We start from the raw sequence: 20481 nt of genomic DNA on the forward strand, positions 1-20481 counted from the left end.
CAGGGAGATTTGGGAGAGGGAAACCTGGTTGCTTAGGGCGAGAGCCAAGCACACATCCTTCCGGGCCGCTGCCAGGGGATGCTCGCTGCGATGCCGAGAGGTGTGAAGAAAAAAAAAAAAAACCAAACAAAACGCTGAATATTCACCATAAAGAAGATATTATCCGGGGAGGAGGGAAGAGTGTGTATTATTTCTGGGTAAAAAAAAAAAAGGAAATGTCATGGTTTGAAACAATGACAGGAAGATAAAAGACTGTGGCATCTGGGAGGGCAGTCCCCTCTCTGCTCCTTCCCGCTCCCCAAGGAGGGGTCCGTAGCCCTGTAGCTGCGGGCACCCCACCCCCGGGACTGCGGCGCGGCGGGCCGGCTGGCCGCCGGGACTGGCACCCCTGCGGAGTCCCGTGTTTGTTTAGGGCTGGCCGAGCCCAATCAGGGCCGGCTGCTTGCAGTTTTCCGGCAGGGCTGCGAGAGGCGCCTCCTCTCTCCTTTTTATACATGAACCGGCGGCCGCCACCGCCGGACTCGCCGCCGCCGCTCACGCCCGCCGCACTGGATTTACCGCCCGCCGCGGCCCCGCGCCCCGGCCCCATGCGGGGCATCGGCACCAGGTTTGGCCCCCTTCTCTTTTCTTGCCTCGCCGCGATTTCCCTTGTTCTTCCTCGCTCTTCTGCTCCTGCCTCTCCGCCCTCGGCCACTCTGAGGGCAGCGCGGCGCAGCGGCGGCTGTGCCTTGCTGGGGGAGCCCTGGGGGAGCTCTGTGGGCAAATATCCGATGCCGGTGCCTGGAGCCCTTATCTGCCGGAGCCTTATCTCCCAGTTACCTCGCAGGAGGGAGAGACGTATTTGGTGACTGTCTGCCTGTGGCTCTGTGTGTGTCCTGTATTCTTGTGCCTCTGGCTATCTGAAGAGCCCCGAGGTGGGCTGAGAGCGGAGAGCCTCACCGCCCGCTTCTCTTGCTGTCACTTCTCCGCGTCCCCTTTCACTTTCTGCCCCTTCTCCCTGAGGCTGGGCACCGGCCGCTCTGTGTCCATCTGTCTGTCCAGCCTCTCTCATGCCGACGGCTCCGAACTGAGACCAGTCGACTCGGGACGGGTGTCAGCCCCGAGAGTTGCGCTCGGACTGGAGGCAGGCCCTCAGCCAGGACTGTCCGCTGGCACCAGCCTCCGCGGCAGGCACATCCCACCCGGCCCGGCCCCTGCCCCGGTCCGTGTCCCGTCGTCGCCGCGCACACTTCGGCGCCTGGCCGTGCGCATCTCCCGTCTCAGGGGTGCCTTTGCCTCCTCCTTCTCCTCCTTTCCGTGACCTTGGGCTGGAAATAAGCAAACAAGCGAGGCGATGCGCGGAAAAGCTAACATTGCTCTCCGGAGAAGTAACCTTAAAGGGATCGCCTTACTAATTGTTTTCTCGGTGGAACCGAGTCAAATGACTCATTCATTGAAATAATCATAACAACGACAGCAGCCAAGGAAGGGGCTGCGGCACAGACAGGGAAAAATGTCCCTCGCCCCCCTCTCTCCCCACGCCCTCCCGCCCACCTCTCCCCGGCGTGCTTCATGTTCAAATCCGCAGCCCGGGATGCGAAAGGGGAAGGGAGCAGCCCGCCCGCAGCGCGGGGAGCGGCGTCGAAGCCGCAACCCTGGCCCTGCGGGACTGGCGACTCCCGGCCCGTGTTGACCTGGTCTGCCTGATCCCATACCTCCGGGGGGAGGGACAACAGCGCCGAGGCGACATGACTGATTAAGCGTTCAGAGGGTCCAGATAAGCCCTGATGAATCTCATTACGGGAGGGAGACGGGCTGTCCTGTTTGCAAACTTAGTTATTATTGTTTCTCTCTCCCCCCCTTCCCTGCTATTCTGTGTCCTCCTTCCCCGCCCTGCCCTGCGGACCCCCATCTCCACTCCTCCTCCTCCCCTCCTCCCCTTTCCCCATCCCATCCACACCCAGCGGCTAGAAGGGGACCTGGATGGCCGTGGCTGAAGGCGGCTGGTGCGCGGTGAAGCGGTGCGCTGCGGACGCCGGTGTTCCCTCCTGCCCCTTCGCCACCAGGGAGCCGCACCAGTCTCCTCCTTCGCCCCCCTCCTCCTCGTCCTCCTCCGGCTCCCAGGGTGAACGCGGCTCCTCCAAGACTCCTCGGCCGGAGACCGACGACAGTCACCGGCCGGCCCCGCCGCCGCCCTCCGCCGCCGAAGGCAGGTCTCTGCTCGCCCCCTACGTGCACTTCGGGGCCCCCCACCCCTCCGGCCGGTTCAGCTGGGAGGACATTCTGCTCTTCGCGGACTTAGACCAAACCAACAAGCTGATCTGGTCCAGCCGCGGCCCCAAGCTGAGCGCCCTCGGCGCCGAGCAACCCGAGGAGATGTACCAGACCCTCGCCATCTCGGCCGCCCAGGGCCCCACGCCTTACGACGGATCTCCGGGAGGCTTCATGCACTCCACGCCCAGCTCGCCCGTGTACGTGCCCACGACCCGCGTGGGCTCCATGCTGCCCACGCTGCCGTACCTGCAAGGCAGCGGGGCGGCCCAGCCCAGCCACCCGGGCGGCGGCCACGCCGTCTGGTCCCAGCCAGCCGCGGAAAGCCCCTCGTACAGCACCGGCGGCGGCTCCCACCCCTCGGGCCGCTTCCCCTATTCGCCCAGCCCGCCGGTGGCCAACGGGGCCTCCCGGGAGCCCGGTGCCTACAGCAACAGCCTGGGCGCCAGGGACCAGTACAGCCCCCTGGCCCGACCGCTCAATGGCTCCTACCCGGGGCCCTACACGTCCTACGTGGGGCCGCAGCTCACCCCCGCCTGGCCCACGGCGCCCTTCGAGAACTCCATGCTGCACTGCCTCCAGGGCCGGGCCGCCCCCATCCCCGTCCGGGCACCCAGCGCAGGTAGGACCCGTCGCCGGGGGCGCGGGCAAGGGCGGGGCGGGGTAGGGTAGGGCAGGGAGGGTCGCCGCATGCCAGGGCTGCCCGCTGGAGGTGCCACGGGGGTGCCGGAATGCGCGGGGTTCGCTGGCAAGGTGGGACGGCGTGGGGCGGCCCTGGTGCCTGTGGCAGGATGACAATCCCGACACCATGGCTTTTTGGAGTGAAGGTAGCTCTCGTCGTTTGTGTTGGATTAGGAGGGAACACAGCCCCCCAAAACGGCGTTGTTTGGACTACGGCGATCGGGGTTACAAACCCAGAGATCCCGAAAGGAATTGCCCGGTTTAAACCTAGTTTTTAATTTTTCCAAACCCTTGTGTTCCTCCTTTTCCTATGTGTGGTTATCTGGCCGAGAAATGGTGACAAATTCACTGCAAATTTGTTTTTCTTGTAGCGTAAACGAAAATTGCTAGGGCTCCCTTAACCCATTTTGGATTATTTCAACTACAAAACACTGCTTCGTTAAAAGAGAAAAGCAACAAAGCAAAACCTCGGATATGAACTAGGAAATCTCATTTATAAACTGCTGTTAAATACAACACCTCCTGATGGGGTTCTGCTTTCGTTTCCGAGGTGTCCCGTTCTTATTTTTTGTTTTAGTGTGGGAAGTTCTTGGAACTTGGAAGTTCTTCATTAAATTAATTGTAGAAGTGGAGGCTGAGCTGCAATGATTTAGTCAGAGGTAGAAAGATTAACGATTATTGCAGTTTCTTTAGCTTTAGAATATATATATGTATGTATAAATAAAGGTGTATAGAGAGGTGTGTGTGGGTATTTATGCATATTTTTATATATTATGTATATAAATTATGTATATGTTTTTATATATATGTGTGTGTGCATACACACGCGCATACACAGATTTGATCAGCACTCACTTTAATCGTAAACTACCCACCAGGTGGGTATATTTTATACACACCGTGATTTTCTTTCAGTGTAGTGTTGTGGATAATTATCCCATGGCTTTTTATCTTTCTGTAGGGGTATACTTGATGCTCGTCCCTTCTCTCGATGGTACCCGGTAGATTTAAGCATTTTAAGCTTCCCACTTGGTGTTTAATAACATAACAGAGAGAAATAGTGGTGCTAAGAAAAGCCGGGTCTCGGGGTGACACGGAAGTTGAGTTCTTAACTCAGTTTCCAAAAGTTATAAAACTAGACGATGAAGGAAAAATAAATCTGTTGGGGTTTTCGTTGTTAGGTTTTTTGTTGTTGTTTTTCTTTTTCCGGGAGAGACGTGGGGTTGGAGAATCTCGCGGAAGAGAGAGAAGGATGAGTAAGAAGGAGCAGAGAAGGGAAGGAGGCGGGCGCTGGAGGAGGTTGCGGCAGGAGTGCCAAGCCAGCCGAGGAGGAACACGCCAGCTTCCCCTGGTCCCGGGGGTCTCTCTCCTGCCCTTGTTCCCCAGTGCTGGGAACCAGTGGGGCACGAGCTAGCCAATTTTTCGATGAGGGAAAGAACGGGTGTCAGTGGAGCCGCATCGCGGTGTAACGCGGGGCAAAGCAGTCCGCAGTTTCTGGGCCACGCTAGTTTTCTGGTCCTACAGTGCAAAACGCGCCAGCAAAGCCGAAGCCACGCGTACTCCCTTTTCAAAATTATAGGAAAATTGTCAGGGAAATTGTAGAGGAAATATATTTTTTAGGGCTAACTATTAGACAGTTTGACAAAGCTTGTTTAATGTTATTCGTAGAGATATTAAAACAGTATCTAACATTAGAACTTTATTTTGTTTTCTTTGAAGATAAATGTATTACGTGGTAAGAGAAAAATTTTTTTTAAATGCCCGAGAATTATTGTCACTGCAGAATTTGTTTCTGGAGGCACGAAGGCAATGTTATAAAGTAAATAGCTGAGAAAAATAACTGTTTAACTTCCAGCGTCCTCGAAGCCTTAAGCATTTTCCTGATTAGTCTTCTATGGCGCTTTTAGTGCAAAGATTTATTAATCTTAGCGATGTGCTAAGAGCTACACGCTGACAGTGTCAGTTGAACTGTGCTCTCTGCACTGTGCCGTGTGCCTGTTCCTCTTTAGCGCCTAATAATTTGCAAACGAAGAGAGGAGAGAAAAGTATTTGGGTGGGTGCGGGCCAAAAGGCGCTTCTTTCCCAGCTGAATGCCCGCCGTGGCACCTCAGCCCTGTGTCCAGAGCTGCTCGAGGTTTATAAGCACTTTTTCGCTATACGGCGAAACGTAAAAGAATAAACCAATGATGAATTAAAGCAGGTAGCGGAGGGAGAAAAAAAAAAAAGAAAAAGCAATCAGTGATGAAGCTCTTGAGTCTGAAACAGACATTCCCAGCTTCGACTCGAAAGCTGCTGTAGAAATCGAAAAAACATCTCCTTTTTTTTATTTCTACACAACGTGGCACCGTCCATGTAAAAACCGTGTTTATTCCTCCCTCCCCTCCCTGAAATATGGGGAGTTGAATCAGAACAGGGATTCGCAGAGGTGAAGGTGTCAGCTTTTATAGGTGGATTCTCTCTTTTTTTTTTTTCCCCGTGCATTTAGACCTTATTTTCCTCTCAGTGTTCAGTAACTATGAAAGCAGGAGGCAGAATACCGCGTATTTTTCCATTTCCTCCGTTTCCTACCATCTCACTCGAATTTGACCAAATAGCCGAGGCAAAGTGGTCGCTGCCCGTCGCTGCCTTGGCACACCAGAGCCTCAAACTCTACCTCTAAACTTAAAGCTTTACTAGTTGCGAGGCATTTAAAATAAGAGTCGGGGTAAAAAAGTTCTTGCCCAACTTCGACCATGGGGAATACTGGGCAAAACGACCACTCCTTATATCCGGCTCCCAGGGTGGCTCTGCAACTGGATATTCTGGCAGGCATCTAACTCCCCTCTCTGCTCCCCTCAAAAGCCAAGCGCACCTCCCTTTCCACGCGGTGGGCACCACGGCGGGGGTTTCGCGGACCCCGGCCGGCTTTCCCAAGGGCCAAATCCCGACGTGAGTGCAAGGCGGGCCTGGAGTGACCGCTCCGGCGGGCCGGTGTCCCCCAACCCGTCCCGGGGCGCACCGATTCCGCTGGGGGTTTGGAAAGCAAAGGCTGCGCCGGGGTCGGTAAATTTAAAAAAAAAGAAGGAAAAAAAAAAAAAAAGAAAAAGGGGGAAAAAGGGGATGGATTTTGTAAAAAATCACCTCGTATTCGCCGTCGCTGCCGGGGAATTACTTTTCCGAGGGCTGAACAGCGCCGGTTGCTTGCTCGCACGGGGCCAGTCCTTCGGCGCCGCGCTACGCGGTGCTCCGCTGGGCTCCGTGCCCGCCTGCGACCGTGCCCCACCGCCTCTCCCTTCTGCCTCCCAGAGCTGCTGGAGGACCTGTCCGAGAGCCGGGAGTGCGTCAACTGCGGATCCATCCAGACCCCGCTGTGGAGGAGAGATGGCACCGGCAACTACCTGTGCAACGCCTGCGGGCTCTACACCAAAATGAACGGCCTCAGCCGACCCCTCATCAAGCCCCAAAAGAGAGTGGTGAGTGGGGAGGGAGGGGAGGAGGTGGGCGAGAGGAGCTGGGCCCCAAGGAACCCCCAGTGAGCACTAGCCAGGGAGAAACGGGGGGCAAGGATGTGGGAGAGCAATCAGAGTGTGTTAGCCTGGTGGTCTCCCCAGCTTCAAAACCGAGTGGGGCTCCTGACCAGTTTTGCACGCTAAAGTAGTCACGATGAGGAGCAAAAGGGCTGGCCGCCCTCTGGGAACCGCTTCGGACCCACCTTCAGGCCTCGTGCTGGCGAAATCGCCCTCTGCCTCCCCAGGGAACTGCACACGGGGCATGGGCCAGCCTGGCTTTTTTTGAGCTATGAACCCCATCAGTGAGGGGGGCTTCAGTGACTTGGAAGAAATTTGTGCTGGTGATGTTGGGCATTTCCAAAAAAAAAAAAAAAAATCAAGGTTGGAAAGTGTTTGTTCAGAGGGCTAGGAATTTCTCCAGACCTGCTTTGTTTGCTGACAGCTCGATCCTTGGGAATGTAAGCAAGTTTTGTATATAATTCAAAGAAAACCAATTGTTTAAACAATGATAATAGCCTTTGTTTTGTTTTAGTCCTAAGAAATGAGCGACAATTTTTCTAAAAATATCCTCATAAAACTAGGGGGGGAAATAAATAGTACAAACCAGAACCCCTGTTTATAACTCAGGCTGGCACTGAATAGGCAAGGAGAAAATTTAACAAGCGGGAACTGCACATTATGTTTAGCAAATCTGGGTGGAGGTCAGCAGCGAGAAAGAATATGCTCTTCAGTAATGGCTGTTACCGAGCGAGCCACAATAAATCACGCCGGTATAATCCAAGCTGATGTTTGGACCCCTGTGTATGGAGACAGTGTATCAAACCCCTCAGCTTTTCAAGCGCCTTTCAGTCATGCCAGCTGCTTCGCTCCCTGACTGTATTCCTTGTGTTACAAAGTCTACCGCTCTTTATTTCACAACCGTTTGAATTTAGGGTCCTTACCGGAGCGAGGGGAAACAAAACGAACGATGATCCGAGCAGACAGTAAGCGCTAGAGATTCAAACCGCCCCTGCTTAAAGACCTTTTTTTTTTTAAGCCAAAGAGTTAATTTAACTTTAAACCAGACGTTAATTACTGCTAGGTGCCCGTTTTTTCTGTCTGGTCGTTCAGTAAATTTCATGACACAAGGTGTTATCACGGGCAACAAAGGCAGCAGCGGAGGGAACAGATCTGCTAATTGTCTCACTCATCAGAGCCCCACTGTCCGTGGCACCCTGGCCCAAGGCAGATTTCAAGTAGCTGATACTCGGCTCTAGCATTTCTCTGTTTCTTCTTCTTCTTCTTCTTTTTTTTTTTTTTTTTTTGAGGAGGAGGAGGAGGGGTGGGGGTGAGGAGACTAAAGCAGAGTCAGACTACAGCCTGATTTCAGCCTGACACCTCAGCGAAATAACTCTGAAATAGCTCTGCGTAACAATCCCTACCGAGTACCCTGCCCATAACTATAAATCAACCGTGGAAATATGTAGGTGAGAAGAGAAAATGTTTTGAAAACGCTAAATATGTTTAGATTGCCCCGAAGTTTCTGATAAAATTCCTGCAGCAGAAAAGTCATTTTAGCTTCAAAACATGCCAAAATTCCCCTGTTTGTTTAGATGCGAGAATAAGCTAAAGCTATTGAAATAAAATATATGAAGATTTATACCAGGCTGCATAGGAAAGAGAAAGATTTAACAGAGTGAAACATCTGACAGCATTTCACTAGCAAAGAAAGAAAATGAAGCATACGTGTTTAAGACCAGCTTTCTTTTACTCGATGCACATAAAACTCATATTGAATCAAGGGTGTGATTTGAACACTGTGTGCATACATATTTAATAGCGAGGTCAAAAATTTCATGAGACTTGGATTTTTAAGATTAAAAACTATATGTGTGTACTTCAGCCTATATTACACTTGACTGGGTGGTTTGTTTTCTTTTCACTGCGATTGATAATGGATTACTGATTCAAGATTACAAAATTTGTATTTAATCTGGAGCTCTTTTGGAGCTGCGGTGTAAAATGGTGGCTTACTGCTAGAGACACTCAAACAGATAAAGTTAAAGAAACTCAGTTATTGCTCTGGAATATTCTTCATTCTCAAAACATTTTTATCAGTTTCCCAAGTGGCAGGCAGATCTGCGGTATCAAAGGTGACCCAGTTACATCTAACAACCCAGCAGTAAATGATTCAAGAGGAAGGGCATTGTACCCTTAAGTTAGTAATTTCAGTTATAGGTGCTTTATAGTCAGAATAAGATTAATGCAATCCTCTAAAACTGACTTCTCCATGTAAACTTGTTCAGCTGCCAGACACAGATTTTTTTATATTTTTTTTGACAATGTGATACTTTGAAAAAGACTAGATTTATGATGTAGCTGGAATTCTTTGCTTGTGATGAACGTAAAAGAGATCACTTGTTACAGGAACTTTTATAACCCATTCACCTTCATTTCACATGTTTATGAGGACTGCCTTCGCTTATAATATACAGCCTGCGGCCATAAAGCTCTAGGTTATACGGTTATTTCTGATACAAGATTGCTTCATCTTGGCTCCAGACTCCACGGAAGAGTGTCATAAATGGCTTGTTTGCCATGGGGACCTTGTTGTCACCCTCCAGTTTTTCTGCTGGCTGAGGGGAAGCTCTGCTCTGTAAAACACGCTCCCAAGGCACATTGCTTTTTGTGTGAGGATAAAATGGGTGATGATAAAAAGATCTTTTTACAGAGATAATGCTGTTGTACGTGTTACCCCTCGGATGCCCAGGAAAGTTTTTCCCAGCTGCAGTGCCACTGAAGGCAGGTGATTAAAGTGACTGATTTTTTCCAATGAGTTGGGAGTATCAGTGGCAGGATCAGAGCTGACTCTTCACCCACCACACAGGGGAGAGTGCACTGAACTGGCTGGAAAGGCGGCACAGGAGTGATGTGCCTTCTCCTCAGCTGGATGGAGCTATAATGGAGATGTTTCCTCGCTGTCCTGCTAGAAGAAGAACCAATGCCTGGAGGTCTGAACACAGGTCTCTGGGTCAGCAGCTCCCAAATATGAATTGTGCCTCTGCCGTGACTGCCTGGGGTTGCAAACTCTCAGTACCTCTTCACATCAGCTTTCCACTCTCTGAAATGAGGATAATTCTGTCCTAATTCCGGGATGTTGCTGATAGATATGACAAAAAAAATCTCATACCATCCCCACCATGTGTTAAAGTACTTCTTATAAACCATAAAGACATAAACCATGTGCTCCTGCCTGCCTGTTCATGCACGTTTGCCTGTGCTTACCTCCAGCCTTCGTCGCGGCGGCTGGGCTTGTCCTGTGCCAACTGCCACACCACGACCACCACCCTGTGGCGCAGGAATGCGGAGGGTGAGCCCGTCTGCAACGCCTGCGGCCTCTACATGAAGCTCCATGGGGTAAGTGGCTGCTTTGCTGAGGGAGATTTCCTGCCAGCTCTGGTGCTCCTTTGGGGAAGGGGGGGAGTCCTCCCGCTGGCAGGTACCTGGGGTCTTTGGGGGCTGGCACTAAGGATCCTCAAGTCAGGGAGATGTTTCTGTTGATCCTAATGGTCTTGACTCGTGGCTTGGGCCATGGAGATAAAAAACGATGCATAAAACAACTGAAAATTGTGTGACATTAGAAAATACTTATACCACTTTAGCATGCTGTGCTTTTGACAAGTTATGTGTTTGCCACTATAGTCTCTCAACAAATTTTTATAAAGTAACGACCTCTGAATGAACAGCAGAGGTCTTTTTGCCACTGGGATTTAAAACAGCTCTTCAGTGGGGAGAAAAACCCTAGACCTTTAATAAGACAGCTTTTCATAGCTTTGCCAACAAAACTTCAGATGTAATTCAAGCAATAGCTATGCCAGCAAAACTTTAAATGCAATTTCAGCCTTTGCTAGGCAATAAAAGATGAAAAAAAAAGCTCTATCCTGAATGTGATAGAGTATATTTTAGGTGATACCCCTGTGGATTGCGTTATGGTCAAGCAAAAAGTGTTTGAAGAGCAAAGGCGTTAGGAGTGATTGAGACATGGTCTAGGCCTCAAGAAAAAAGTAAATTATGTCACTGGTTTAAACATTATAATGATAGTAAGCATGCACCTGAATTGTCTTTCCCCACACTGGTGTTGTCATTAAGTTAAAATATATTTTAAATAGATTTTATCTGTATAGTGATTATCATTGTGATGACACAGAACACGACAGTTATTTTTGAGCACGTATAAATTTACCAGTATAAATATAAATTTGGAAAATATAAATCTGTATTGGGGCAGAACTGCTTATAAGAAAAATTACTAAGTTGATTATGGCCTAAAGGTTCCATCCTAAGACATTTACTGGTGATGATCTGGTTTGTGCAGCTGGTCCACAGGATGAGGAGTATTTTTTCTTCTCATATGCATTCTTCCTTTCCAGAATCAGGCACTGGAGATAATTTCTAACTGACTGAAATAAACAGTCAAAGATCAGATATACCCCATCCAGTTTAATTTCTTATGACCTATTCCTGAATGATGCTGGTTTTCCCTAAATGTATGCTGTTTTTCTATCTAGTTTACATCAAGAAGTTTCCCTACTTTTTTTATTCAGCTAAAACTTCCCTTGAACCACACCATTGCTTTGCCCAAATAAAATGCAAATTTTTTATAAAATCTGAACTGTGGCATAGGAAAAATTGAGTTGCTATAGAGGCATTTTCAAAGACCACACTTGATCTTGTAGTGTATTTTGATTTTTGATATTGGGGTACATATGCAACTCTATGATTGGTGTGGAAATTTAATTTTTTCAGGTTCCCCGACCTCTTGCTATGAAAAAAGAAGGAATTCAGACGAGGAAGAGAAAACCTAAGAACATAAATAAATCAAAGGCATGCTCTGGTAAATATAAAAAGAGAAGAAAGTGTAATGGCAGTAGTTTATAGTTGTTTCGGGTTTTTTTGTTTATTTTCAGGGGTTTTGTTTCTTCCCTGGCTGGAAAATATTTCTTTTTAATACCAATTCCCAATCTTTCAGGTACCAGTACTACTGCAGTTCCTATGACTCCAACATCCACATCTTCTACTAACTCAGATGACTGTAGCAAAACTGCTTCTCCCAGTGCACAGACTGCAGCCTCTGGGGTAAGTGTCTGTATCTGTAAGCAGGCTGATCACTGCACAGTGTTATCACAGCTTTTATCTTATCTAGCATAACAATAATCTAAATAAACTTTCCAGTTTTGTTAGCTGATACTGGAACAAGATTTTCAGAGGATATCACATATAGCTGTAAACAGAGCGACAAGCTGAAGTACTTTACAAACCTCTTTATTAAGATCTATATAATTGTTATGATTAAGTTAGCCACAGCTTAACCCCAGACATTTTGTTTCGAGATGTTCAGGTTCTTTAATTTCAAAGGTTTTCTTTAGGAGGGAAGACAATAAATCATGCCCAGCCGATCCTTTCAAGAAACAATTGTGCATGTACCCCTTTTTTTCTGATATGATTTGATAAGAATTTATAGTTCCAGGCACTGCTGCATGTTTTTCAAAAGCTATTTCATATATATATATATATATATATATATGCATTTTTACTCATTATCCTGAATACCTGGTAAACCCCAGCTAAATGTTGTCCTGCTGTATGAAGCAAATCATAAAAGCTTTTTTGTAAAACTAAAATGTGTGACTAAATCTCAATCCAGACCCGGCTGAAATCAGGCTGAAGTGCCCTGCTGATTGCAGTGCACAGTGGTTCAGCCCTCTCCCCACAGACAGCTCCTCAGGGGTCACATGCTCAGCATCTGGCAGCACTGAGCTCCAGAGTGGCACCAGAGGACTGCTGATCATCCCCTGCTTTAGTTTCTATTTTATGTCTTGTACTCTAACCATCTCAACTTCCTTTCTTACTCAGTTAGCATGTGGGATAAATACTACTGCTAAAGTTGTGAAGCTTCATGTAGATTATTTTCTAACCCCTTGGCTAGACTTATCTGTATCCACACTCACTTCTCAACCTTCTGTATCCCTTAATCTGCCACACAATTTCTTTGAAAAGCTTTCCTAATGTGGCTTTCTGTAGCTCTTTATTAATAAGATGAAGACATTGTTTATGATAACTATTTTTCAATGTCTTGGCGTTCCCAACATCCAAATTACTTTCAATAGTTTAGTTTCTGATGTGCAAAGTTTCATTGTACAAGGGGAAGAAAAAACCCATTTTTTAGTAAATGTGATTGTTTGTGGACTGACGGGGCCACCCAATTTCAGGGGCACTGGGTTTGGGGTTTGGATCCTATGAGACTAGGATATTACTAAAAGGGCTTGTCTTTGACATGAGAAAACCCTGTCAATCCAATAAAATAAACACATCACATCAAAGAAAGAGAAAGACCAACTGAAAAGTGAACTGTTTCAGTTTCAGAATGAGTTCCAGACTTCCCCAGTGAACTACTACACACTATTTTAGGCTCTCCCCTAATATTTGCAAAGGAAAAAATGTAGCCAAATTTTCCTTAAATTTTCCTTACATTACCTTAAACGGTACCAGTGACCCTGAGCAATATGTTGAGATTTATATAATGGGTAGAAATGGAGGCACAATCCCAGCTGAGACCAAGGCAGTGGTGTAGGCTGTGGCAGCACGGCCACGTGCTGCCTGGGAAAGGAGAGGCCATACAGATGAGATCCCATTTCCACTGTGCTGTTGCCTTCTCGGCTGGCTAAAGCCTGACTTCCTTTCTGTAGTCCTTCTCCCTAGAAAAGTATATCAAACATGTTATTAATAATCTTTATGTTAGAATTGTAATAGTACCATTTTTAATATGATTCTGCTGTGTGGAGTTTTGTGGGTATAAAACCTGCACAGCTTTTTCCTCACCACGATTTGATCAGATGTGCCTTGCATATGCAAAGCATTTGCAAATACCCTCCCTGTCGTATAAAATTTCAATGCAAGGAAGTAATGGACAGAGGCTATGCCACACTGAAGAGGGGAATTTGCAGCAGCAACCCAATATATGGGCATCCCCCAGACTCCCTCCCAAACTGTGTGAAGGGCTATTGATCTCCCACTCCTCCGCCCCAGCCCTGTAACTATGTAAATGAAGACGTCTTCATGTTCTTCACTTGAGCTCCTGGCTTTGCCCAAGAATCTGTAATTCAAAGCACTGAGGATCGGGAAGACTGGAGGTTGAAATTAGAAGGAGGTGGCTGTTAAGACTGGATCCTATTGCTCCAGACATAATTTGACTGCAAAGCATGCAAAATAATTTCTTAGGGACCTAAATCCCATGAAAGGGACTGAGCACTCATAAAGCCCATTGAAGTTGTCCTAAGTAAAGGGGTGTCAGCATTTTAGAGTGAGGCAGCCTGTAATCTGATCACATGCTGAAGTAAAGATACTCTACTAGACTTCTGTTTTCCTTGATTATTTTTATTTTTCCCTTTTGAGTTGATCCATTGATAGGTCAAAGGTTTGTAATTATTCCTAGAATAGGCAATGGCTTTGCACAAGGAGAATAAACTTCTCCAGGTTATGTCAGGAGGGAAAAAACCCTCTGTAATCTTTGGTCACTTTAACAAGACCAGCATTGATTTCCAGTTACTGGTCCTGGTGACATAGCCAAAACACGGGCACCTGCTGGAAAGAGAAAACCTGGCTCATTCCCCACGTTACACAACAGGCATGGCAACTTGTTTTTGTTTTGCTCTGTTTTCACTTCTCTAGCCTTTATTCTGTGAAGAGGGGAAAAATGCCAGGTTGACATTAGGCAGAGAAATCTGATGACGTTTTAGAAACTGTTGTGTGAAATTCACAGCAATATTGTTGCTAAATGAAACAGAGAAATGAATTCCTGTACTGGTACAAAAGCAATTTATTATGCCTTTTATGGGAGGCTGCCAAAAAAGTTTCCAGTTATGTAGAAATCTAATGGAAATGAAATTCAGCAGAATTCATTTGTGTCAGTAACATTCACTTTTTGCCCTACCTTTCTTTATCTCTCTTAAAGTAAAATAAAGAAGAGAGGGCAGAAAAAGAGAAGGGCAGCAATTACTCTTGACGATGTCTTTGAGAATATCCATTTCATGGAGGGAATCTTACATGATGCCAATTTTGAGACAAATTAGCAAGAACCTTAAATGTTGATTTTACATTCTAACTGAAGTTTAAACATTTAAAAGATATGATTAATTAATTTTTGTGAGGGCAAAGTTGATTTCAAACATCCAAAAGTATAGAAGTGTTTGGATCGGAGACATTTTGTTGTTCCATTGTAAAGGGACTATTTGCCAAATTCACATCTGGATCTAGGATTTAAGCCCATTTCTGTTTTCCTAAGAAGTATAAGTACTGGGTGTCCTGTGTTACTAATATGGAAAGGGTCCAGCTGCATGATATATGAAGTTGCTTTACATCCCTGTAAAAAGATTTGAAGGTTTTAGGCAGTCTGCATCTGCATCTATACCTGGTCTCCCTTTGATGCTGCTGAAACTGTACAGAGAAAAGTTCCAACAAATAAGTAACTAAACAAAGGACATGGTCTGTAGTGCAAACCTGTCCATTTCCATGCAGGAGCTCCAACAACTGTGATAACCAGAAGGACTTTATTCCCTTATTAGGATAAAAGGCAGTATGAAACCTGCTGTAAAATCTGCTTTTTATGGCAGGACATGGAGGTTCCTTGAGCCAGGCCTGATGTCAGGAAAGGCTCAGCAGCACCAGGGGAGCTCTTCGTTGAGAAGTCTTTCCTCTGTCCTTTGCCTCCAGTTTGGAGCTTTCTCAGAAGGACCATAATCACACACCACAGAATAACATAGGAGGTAAAACAAGTACTTACTTCCCTTGGAGGTTTACTCAACCTCCAAGACCAAAGAGGATTGGCTCTTTGGTGTTTTAGGGTGGGAAGTAAGAGAGCTGACTGAGATGGCCTTGGCAGGTGGTGAGCTAGGAGGAAAACACAGTTTTAACTGTCCCCAAAACGCCGAACAGATGGGGCTGGATTATCTGGACAGCTTCTCCTGTATTTGCTTTCTTTTGTTTTCAGAAGAAGATTCGTTATCTGGTTAGAGATGGTATTGTTAGCTCCTGTTCAGGCAGCAAGTGGGTAGGACATTCATGCAGGGGAATCAGGCTCCAGGCAGTATGTCCCAGAGTCTGGATGAACCAGAGACTCGATCTCTTAAAACAATGTACTAGCCACCTGGATACTGGAAAGTTGAATGTCCTCTTCAGATTATCTGACGATAAGATTTCAATTGTTATAGGATAATTTTGTAGCCATTGAGACAGTTGCCACGAGAAAGACTCATCAGCATGGTTGGTAGGACTTTCATCTGGAAAATGGGAACACGGTGCCTCAGTCCTGGTATGAATAAATATTTATCTAAACCAGGTGGAATAAGATCAAGAGGAGTTATGAGGAACATGGCAACCATACCAAATAGTGTGGTAGACAGGGCATTGTGGGAGATCTGACACTCTAATTTAAATCTTTCTTGGTCTCCTACCTCTTCTGCATTAGTCCTCACTCCTGAACAAAATGGGAAGCTACTTTATTCCCCCCCAGTTTCATACATGGAGTCATTAATTTTCTTTGCTCTGTGTACTTGTATCCAAAAGAGAGCATTTCATTTTTGTATGAAACAGAAGGAAGCAATCCATCCTTTTTGTTTCAGTAGGGAAAAACAAGGAAAAAGTATTTTTCCTTCTACCCCAAAATTCTATATGCATATGGACACATACCTTTTGCTTGGTTTTGTTTTATTGCCAAAGCAATAAAGTCAGTTACTCATACAGCCCTTGACAGCAGTGGGGTCATCAGTTTTCCAAGCCATGCTGGAAGTTGCCTCCCTTAGGAAATTAATGAAGTATTAACCACAGATTTATGTTGCTATAATACAAAGGAGAGATTAGAAGATATGTAAACTTACACGTCTGCCGTATAAACAAAAGGATCAACTGGACTAATGAGAAATGACAATTTTGTGTACTAAGAGGGTCGTTACATGAGAAAAAAAACCGGTCATTTTGCAGTGCTGAGACTTGCTCTTCAGAAACCAGGGAGTGACAGTATTGGGAAAATGTGCTCCTGATGAGGATGGCAGTTATTGCAGGGAGGCTGAGGCTGGAAAATTAGGAACTCCACTGTTTGGCACAGCATCTTATGTGCGAAAGCAGTCTTTGCAAATGTGTTTTGGCTGACTATGGTTATCATTTAAGTGTAGCAAAACTAAACTAGGCTAACTGAGGAGGAAGAGAGTCTCAGCTGAGACTCTGCTTATTACAGACTTAGTGTAATGTCCAAAATTCATGGAGCATTTTGAACCTGTGAAATGGATAGAGCAGAGGTCTATCTGGTAGTGCAAAGGTCTGGATCAAGGCCCTTCACCACCCCCTCCAGCTATCCTTGCCCAGAGCATTTCCCTCTTGCCTGTGGAGGTGTGGGAGAAAGCCACAGGGAAAAGAGTCTCTCTTCTCTCCCTACTTTCTGTGGTGGGCAGGTGGTGTAGAAAGGAGCAGACGGAAGAAAGCAGGACTCTTTCAGCCAGAGCTGCTGATGTTGACCAGCACAGGCTGAGCAGCCTGGTGTTGATCTGGAGCAGCTTCAGTAGGGATAAATTCAGCTCCAAGGTGCTGACAGCAGGTTTGGGTATGATCTAGGTGTCTGAGTCCCTCTGTGGCTCTAGCAGAAGTCTCCCTGTGCACATGGTGGGCACGTCCTCTGATCTGGACAACCTTCCGGGGGAATGACTCCTGACCAGCTCCCGCTGGTTGGATAAAAAGAATCTTTGCAGATACAAACACAACCTTCCAGTTTGTTTGAGAGGCAGTGTCTTCCCAATGGGCTTCATTCTTTTTTTCCTCAGGAAGCTGACCAGCAATTGATTACCTATTCTATCACCAGATTTCAACAATGAAAAGAAATGCATTACCTTTTTACTGATAGAGCCAGTTGTTGTGAATTAGATCTTGTTGACTTCAGCAGCATTGTTCAGTTTATTTATTCTAGGTGACAAATGTCTTCTAATAACTAAGTGCAACTTCTGTCATCTTCCATCCCTTAACGCTGGAGAAGTAAAAGTAGAGGTAGGAAGGTTCAGAAACAGAGCCATGATTCAGTCACGTCCCTTTTCATGAGCTAAAGTTTGTTTTCCATGTCTCACTTTGGGAGCTGCCCAAGTTGCCTGGATTTGTCATGACATTACCGGGGTGGGGTTTCCAGGCCTGGCAGTCCTGCCCAGGTCCTGCCCGTTCTGGCTCAACAGAGCCAGGATCCGGCCTTGGTTGGGCAGGGATGGGCAGTCTTCAAACAGGACGTGCCTCCATGTCCTCCCTTCTGGCGTGCCCGAGGGAGGGGTACCTGATAATCCCACGTGGAAACTGTGGGTCCATGCATGCCACCTTTGTAGGGCTGAATCAGGAAAAGACTGAATTACACTTTGCAAGCCTGGAAAAAAACGGGTACTGATAAGGTATTTGCCTACCGGAACAACAGTGGCAAATACGGGCAAACGAGAACCTTTCAAAGCAGCTCTTAAGTATTTTTAGCTCAAGTTGAGCAAACACTGCTCAACACTAATTTAAATCCTTCTTCCAAGGTGGGGAGACAACTCTGAAGCTGTTAAAAATTATGTATTTTGTGCTGACAGAAGTCTATTTGTTGTATTAGAAATAAAAAAAAAAAAGGCTTTGGAAGGGTAGGCTGGTGCAAGACCAAAACCAGATGAAAAGGATGACATGGAACCTGCCTCATTGAATTCTCCATGCACAGTCACAGGGAAAGAGAATACAGAGATTCATCATCATTGGTTGGCAATTGTATATTTGAGAGAGCTATTTGACTGGTTTTGGAGGACAGGCAGTTTTTCCTTCCTTCTCTGCGTTTCTGGGTAGTGACTAGTGGAGTGGGATTGGGGTTGATGTCTGGGTGGAAGAGTAGTGGCTGTCAGTCATTTTAATGAAAGCTAAAGAAAATATTGCAGTCTGTGTTATTTCAGAAAAAAATTACTGCTAACAGTGAGAATCTCTTTCAGAAGGTGAGGTTTTCCTTGGGTTAAGCATGGCAAAAAGAATCATGCACTACACCATTTGGAAATTACCTTTGAATAAATGAAACCTTGCTTTTTCTGTGTCAGGACTGCTAGCTTGGCACAGGTCCAGGAGAGCCAAGAGCTCTACTCTTGTAAAATGATTAAATATGTATACTTTTCACTTAAACAGCAGGCAGGAAGCTTCTGCAGTCACAGTTTAGGATAGCCTAGGTTTTTTTTAAGGAATTTCATCTGAAGGCTATCCATTAACAAGTAAATTAAGGTTTTAAAGTTGACATATCCAAGGGTTAATTTTGCATGAAGTCAGCTCTTAAACATTTCCTTTATCAGGTGAAAATGTTGCCCCTTCTCTGTCTGGCACAGTGAATTTTTCCTCTTTAGTAGGTCTGCTCAGACTCATGGAAAAAATGATTGTTCCTTTGTCTTTGTAACTCTCCATTTCTCTGTGAAAATAAATGGACTGGTTCCAGTGCAGTTCAGAGGTTCATCTTCGTGCCTACCAGGGCTCCCCTGCACATTATCTTGTATAGGCAGCAGAACAAAAAGGCTCCTGCTTCAAAGGCATAGTGTTTCTCCACCGGAGATTAAAGAGCATCTCCTTTAGTGTCCAGGGATGAAGTGGTCGTGGCTAGCATTTTGAAGGGTGAGGAATGATTTTAGGCATTTCAGGGTCTGAGGGACCCAAAGAAGGCTGATTTCCAGGAGGTGTTCCATATGTACTGCTGGAGAATTGGGATGTATCAGGCTTCTCCAATTGTGGAAGAAAAACTACAGGTGCCACCACTCCCAGATCACATTTTTGGTGTTGTCACTTATGTCTCTTCAGTAGGGGGCAGCGGGACACACACACACACACACACACACACACACACACACACACACACACACGGGCTTCTTCACCACGGTCTGATTTCCAGGGTTTTGTGTGCTTCACGTGCTTTCTTTTCCACCTCTCCAAACACAGATATCTCTCCCATCAACAGGGTTCAGTGACTGGGCTGATGCTGACACATGGTTTTTTTCAGGATTTGGAGGCACAGGGGCAAGCAGAGGGCAAACCCTGTTTTTCTGCAGAAATCCTGGGATAATGGCTGTGCCCTGGGCCTGCTGTGCTCTCACTCACGCCCGGTGTGTGCAAAGCTCACCTGCTCAATGCCTCTCTCTTTGTTCTTTCCCTCCCTCCAGGCGAGCTCATCAGTGATGTCTGGCCCAGGAGAGAGCACCAGTCCCGAAAGCAGCAATCTTAAGTATTCAGGTCAAGATGGGCTATACACAGGAGTCAGCCTGACCTCCACGGCTGAAGTGACAGCATCTGTGAGACAGGATCCCTGGTGTGCCCTGGCTCTGGCATGACCTGATGTGAGGGAAGCTGGATCCTGGTGCTGCACGGCAGTCCCCAGACGTCCACACACAGTTTCTCCTGTGGAGCGGTTGCAGCCGAAGCAAGAGTGCTGGCAAAGACCATTCCTCTGAAATAGTTTTTGAGCCTTGGTGGCAGAGGTGTTTTTCAACCTCTGAAAGAGGCTCTGCCAAAGCATCCAGTTCCTCATCTATGCAAGAAAAATATAGGGAAAGTAAATGACCACCAGAGGATAGCTAATGCAGCCTTACAATCTCAAAAAAACCCTCATAACCCCCAAAACAAATTAAAAAAAAAAGAAAAAGAAAAAAAAGAAAAAGAAAAAAAAAAAGAACATATAGACCTAGACCTATTGACGGGTTCCAGAAATACATCTTCAACTTACCCAGCAGCGCTGCCTTTCTGATTGCATAGTTGTTTTCACTCTCTCATCGCCTTTTCCCCTAAGAATTTGGTGGAAGCCATCATTGTCGGGGAGGAAGTAGCAAAGACTTTAATTACCAGAGATAGTGAGATACTTTTTAATGAGTGACAGAAGTGCGTGTGGCTTGAGTCGGCACAGACTTCTTGCACTGAACATTTGATATCTTCGCCCTGTCAGACCTCTTTCCTCCTTTGCCCTCCGTCTTCAGTGTGCCTTGCTCTGCTCCTCAGAGCCCAGCTATGCCCC

At 46.6% G+C, this 20481-nt stretch overlaps 1 protein-coding gene across 2 annotated transcripts; it reads left to right on the forward strand.

Annotated features, from left to right (window-relative positions):
* The first annotated feature begins 522 nt into the window (after positions 1 to 522).
* On the forward strand, positions 523 to 20145 carry GATA6 (GATA binding protein 6). 2 transcript variants are annotated; one of them, XM_027638709.1, is made up of 7 exons: positions 523 to 607; positions 1944 to 2872; positions 6217 to 6383; positions 9690 to 9815; positions 11205 to 11292; positions 11428 to 11534; positions 19637 to 20145. In XM_027638709.1, exons 2-7 carry the CDS (start codon positions 1963 to 1965, stop codon positions 19802 to 19804), a joined length of 1566 nt encoding a protein of 521 aa, XP_027494510.1. In that variant the 5' UTR covers positions 523 to 607; positions 1944 to 1962; the 3' UTR covers positions 19805 to 20145. The 2 variants fall into 2 exon arrangements, with proteins under 2 accessions (XP_027494510.1, XP_027494511.1); XM_027638710.1 differs by lacking the exon at positions 523 to 607 and having other exon boundaries at positions 1247 to 2872.
* Positions 20146 to 20481: the final 336 nt, after the last annotated feature.

The sequence above is a fragment of the Corapipo altera genome, unplaced genomic scaffold, assembly GCF_003945725.1.
Source record: "Corapipo altera isolate COAL_440 unplaced genomic scaffold, ASM394572v1 49, whole genome shotgun sequence".
NCBI classification, from domain to species: Eukaryota; Metazoa; Chordata; class Aves; order Passeriformes; family Pipridae; genus Corapipo; species Corapipo altera.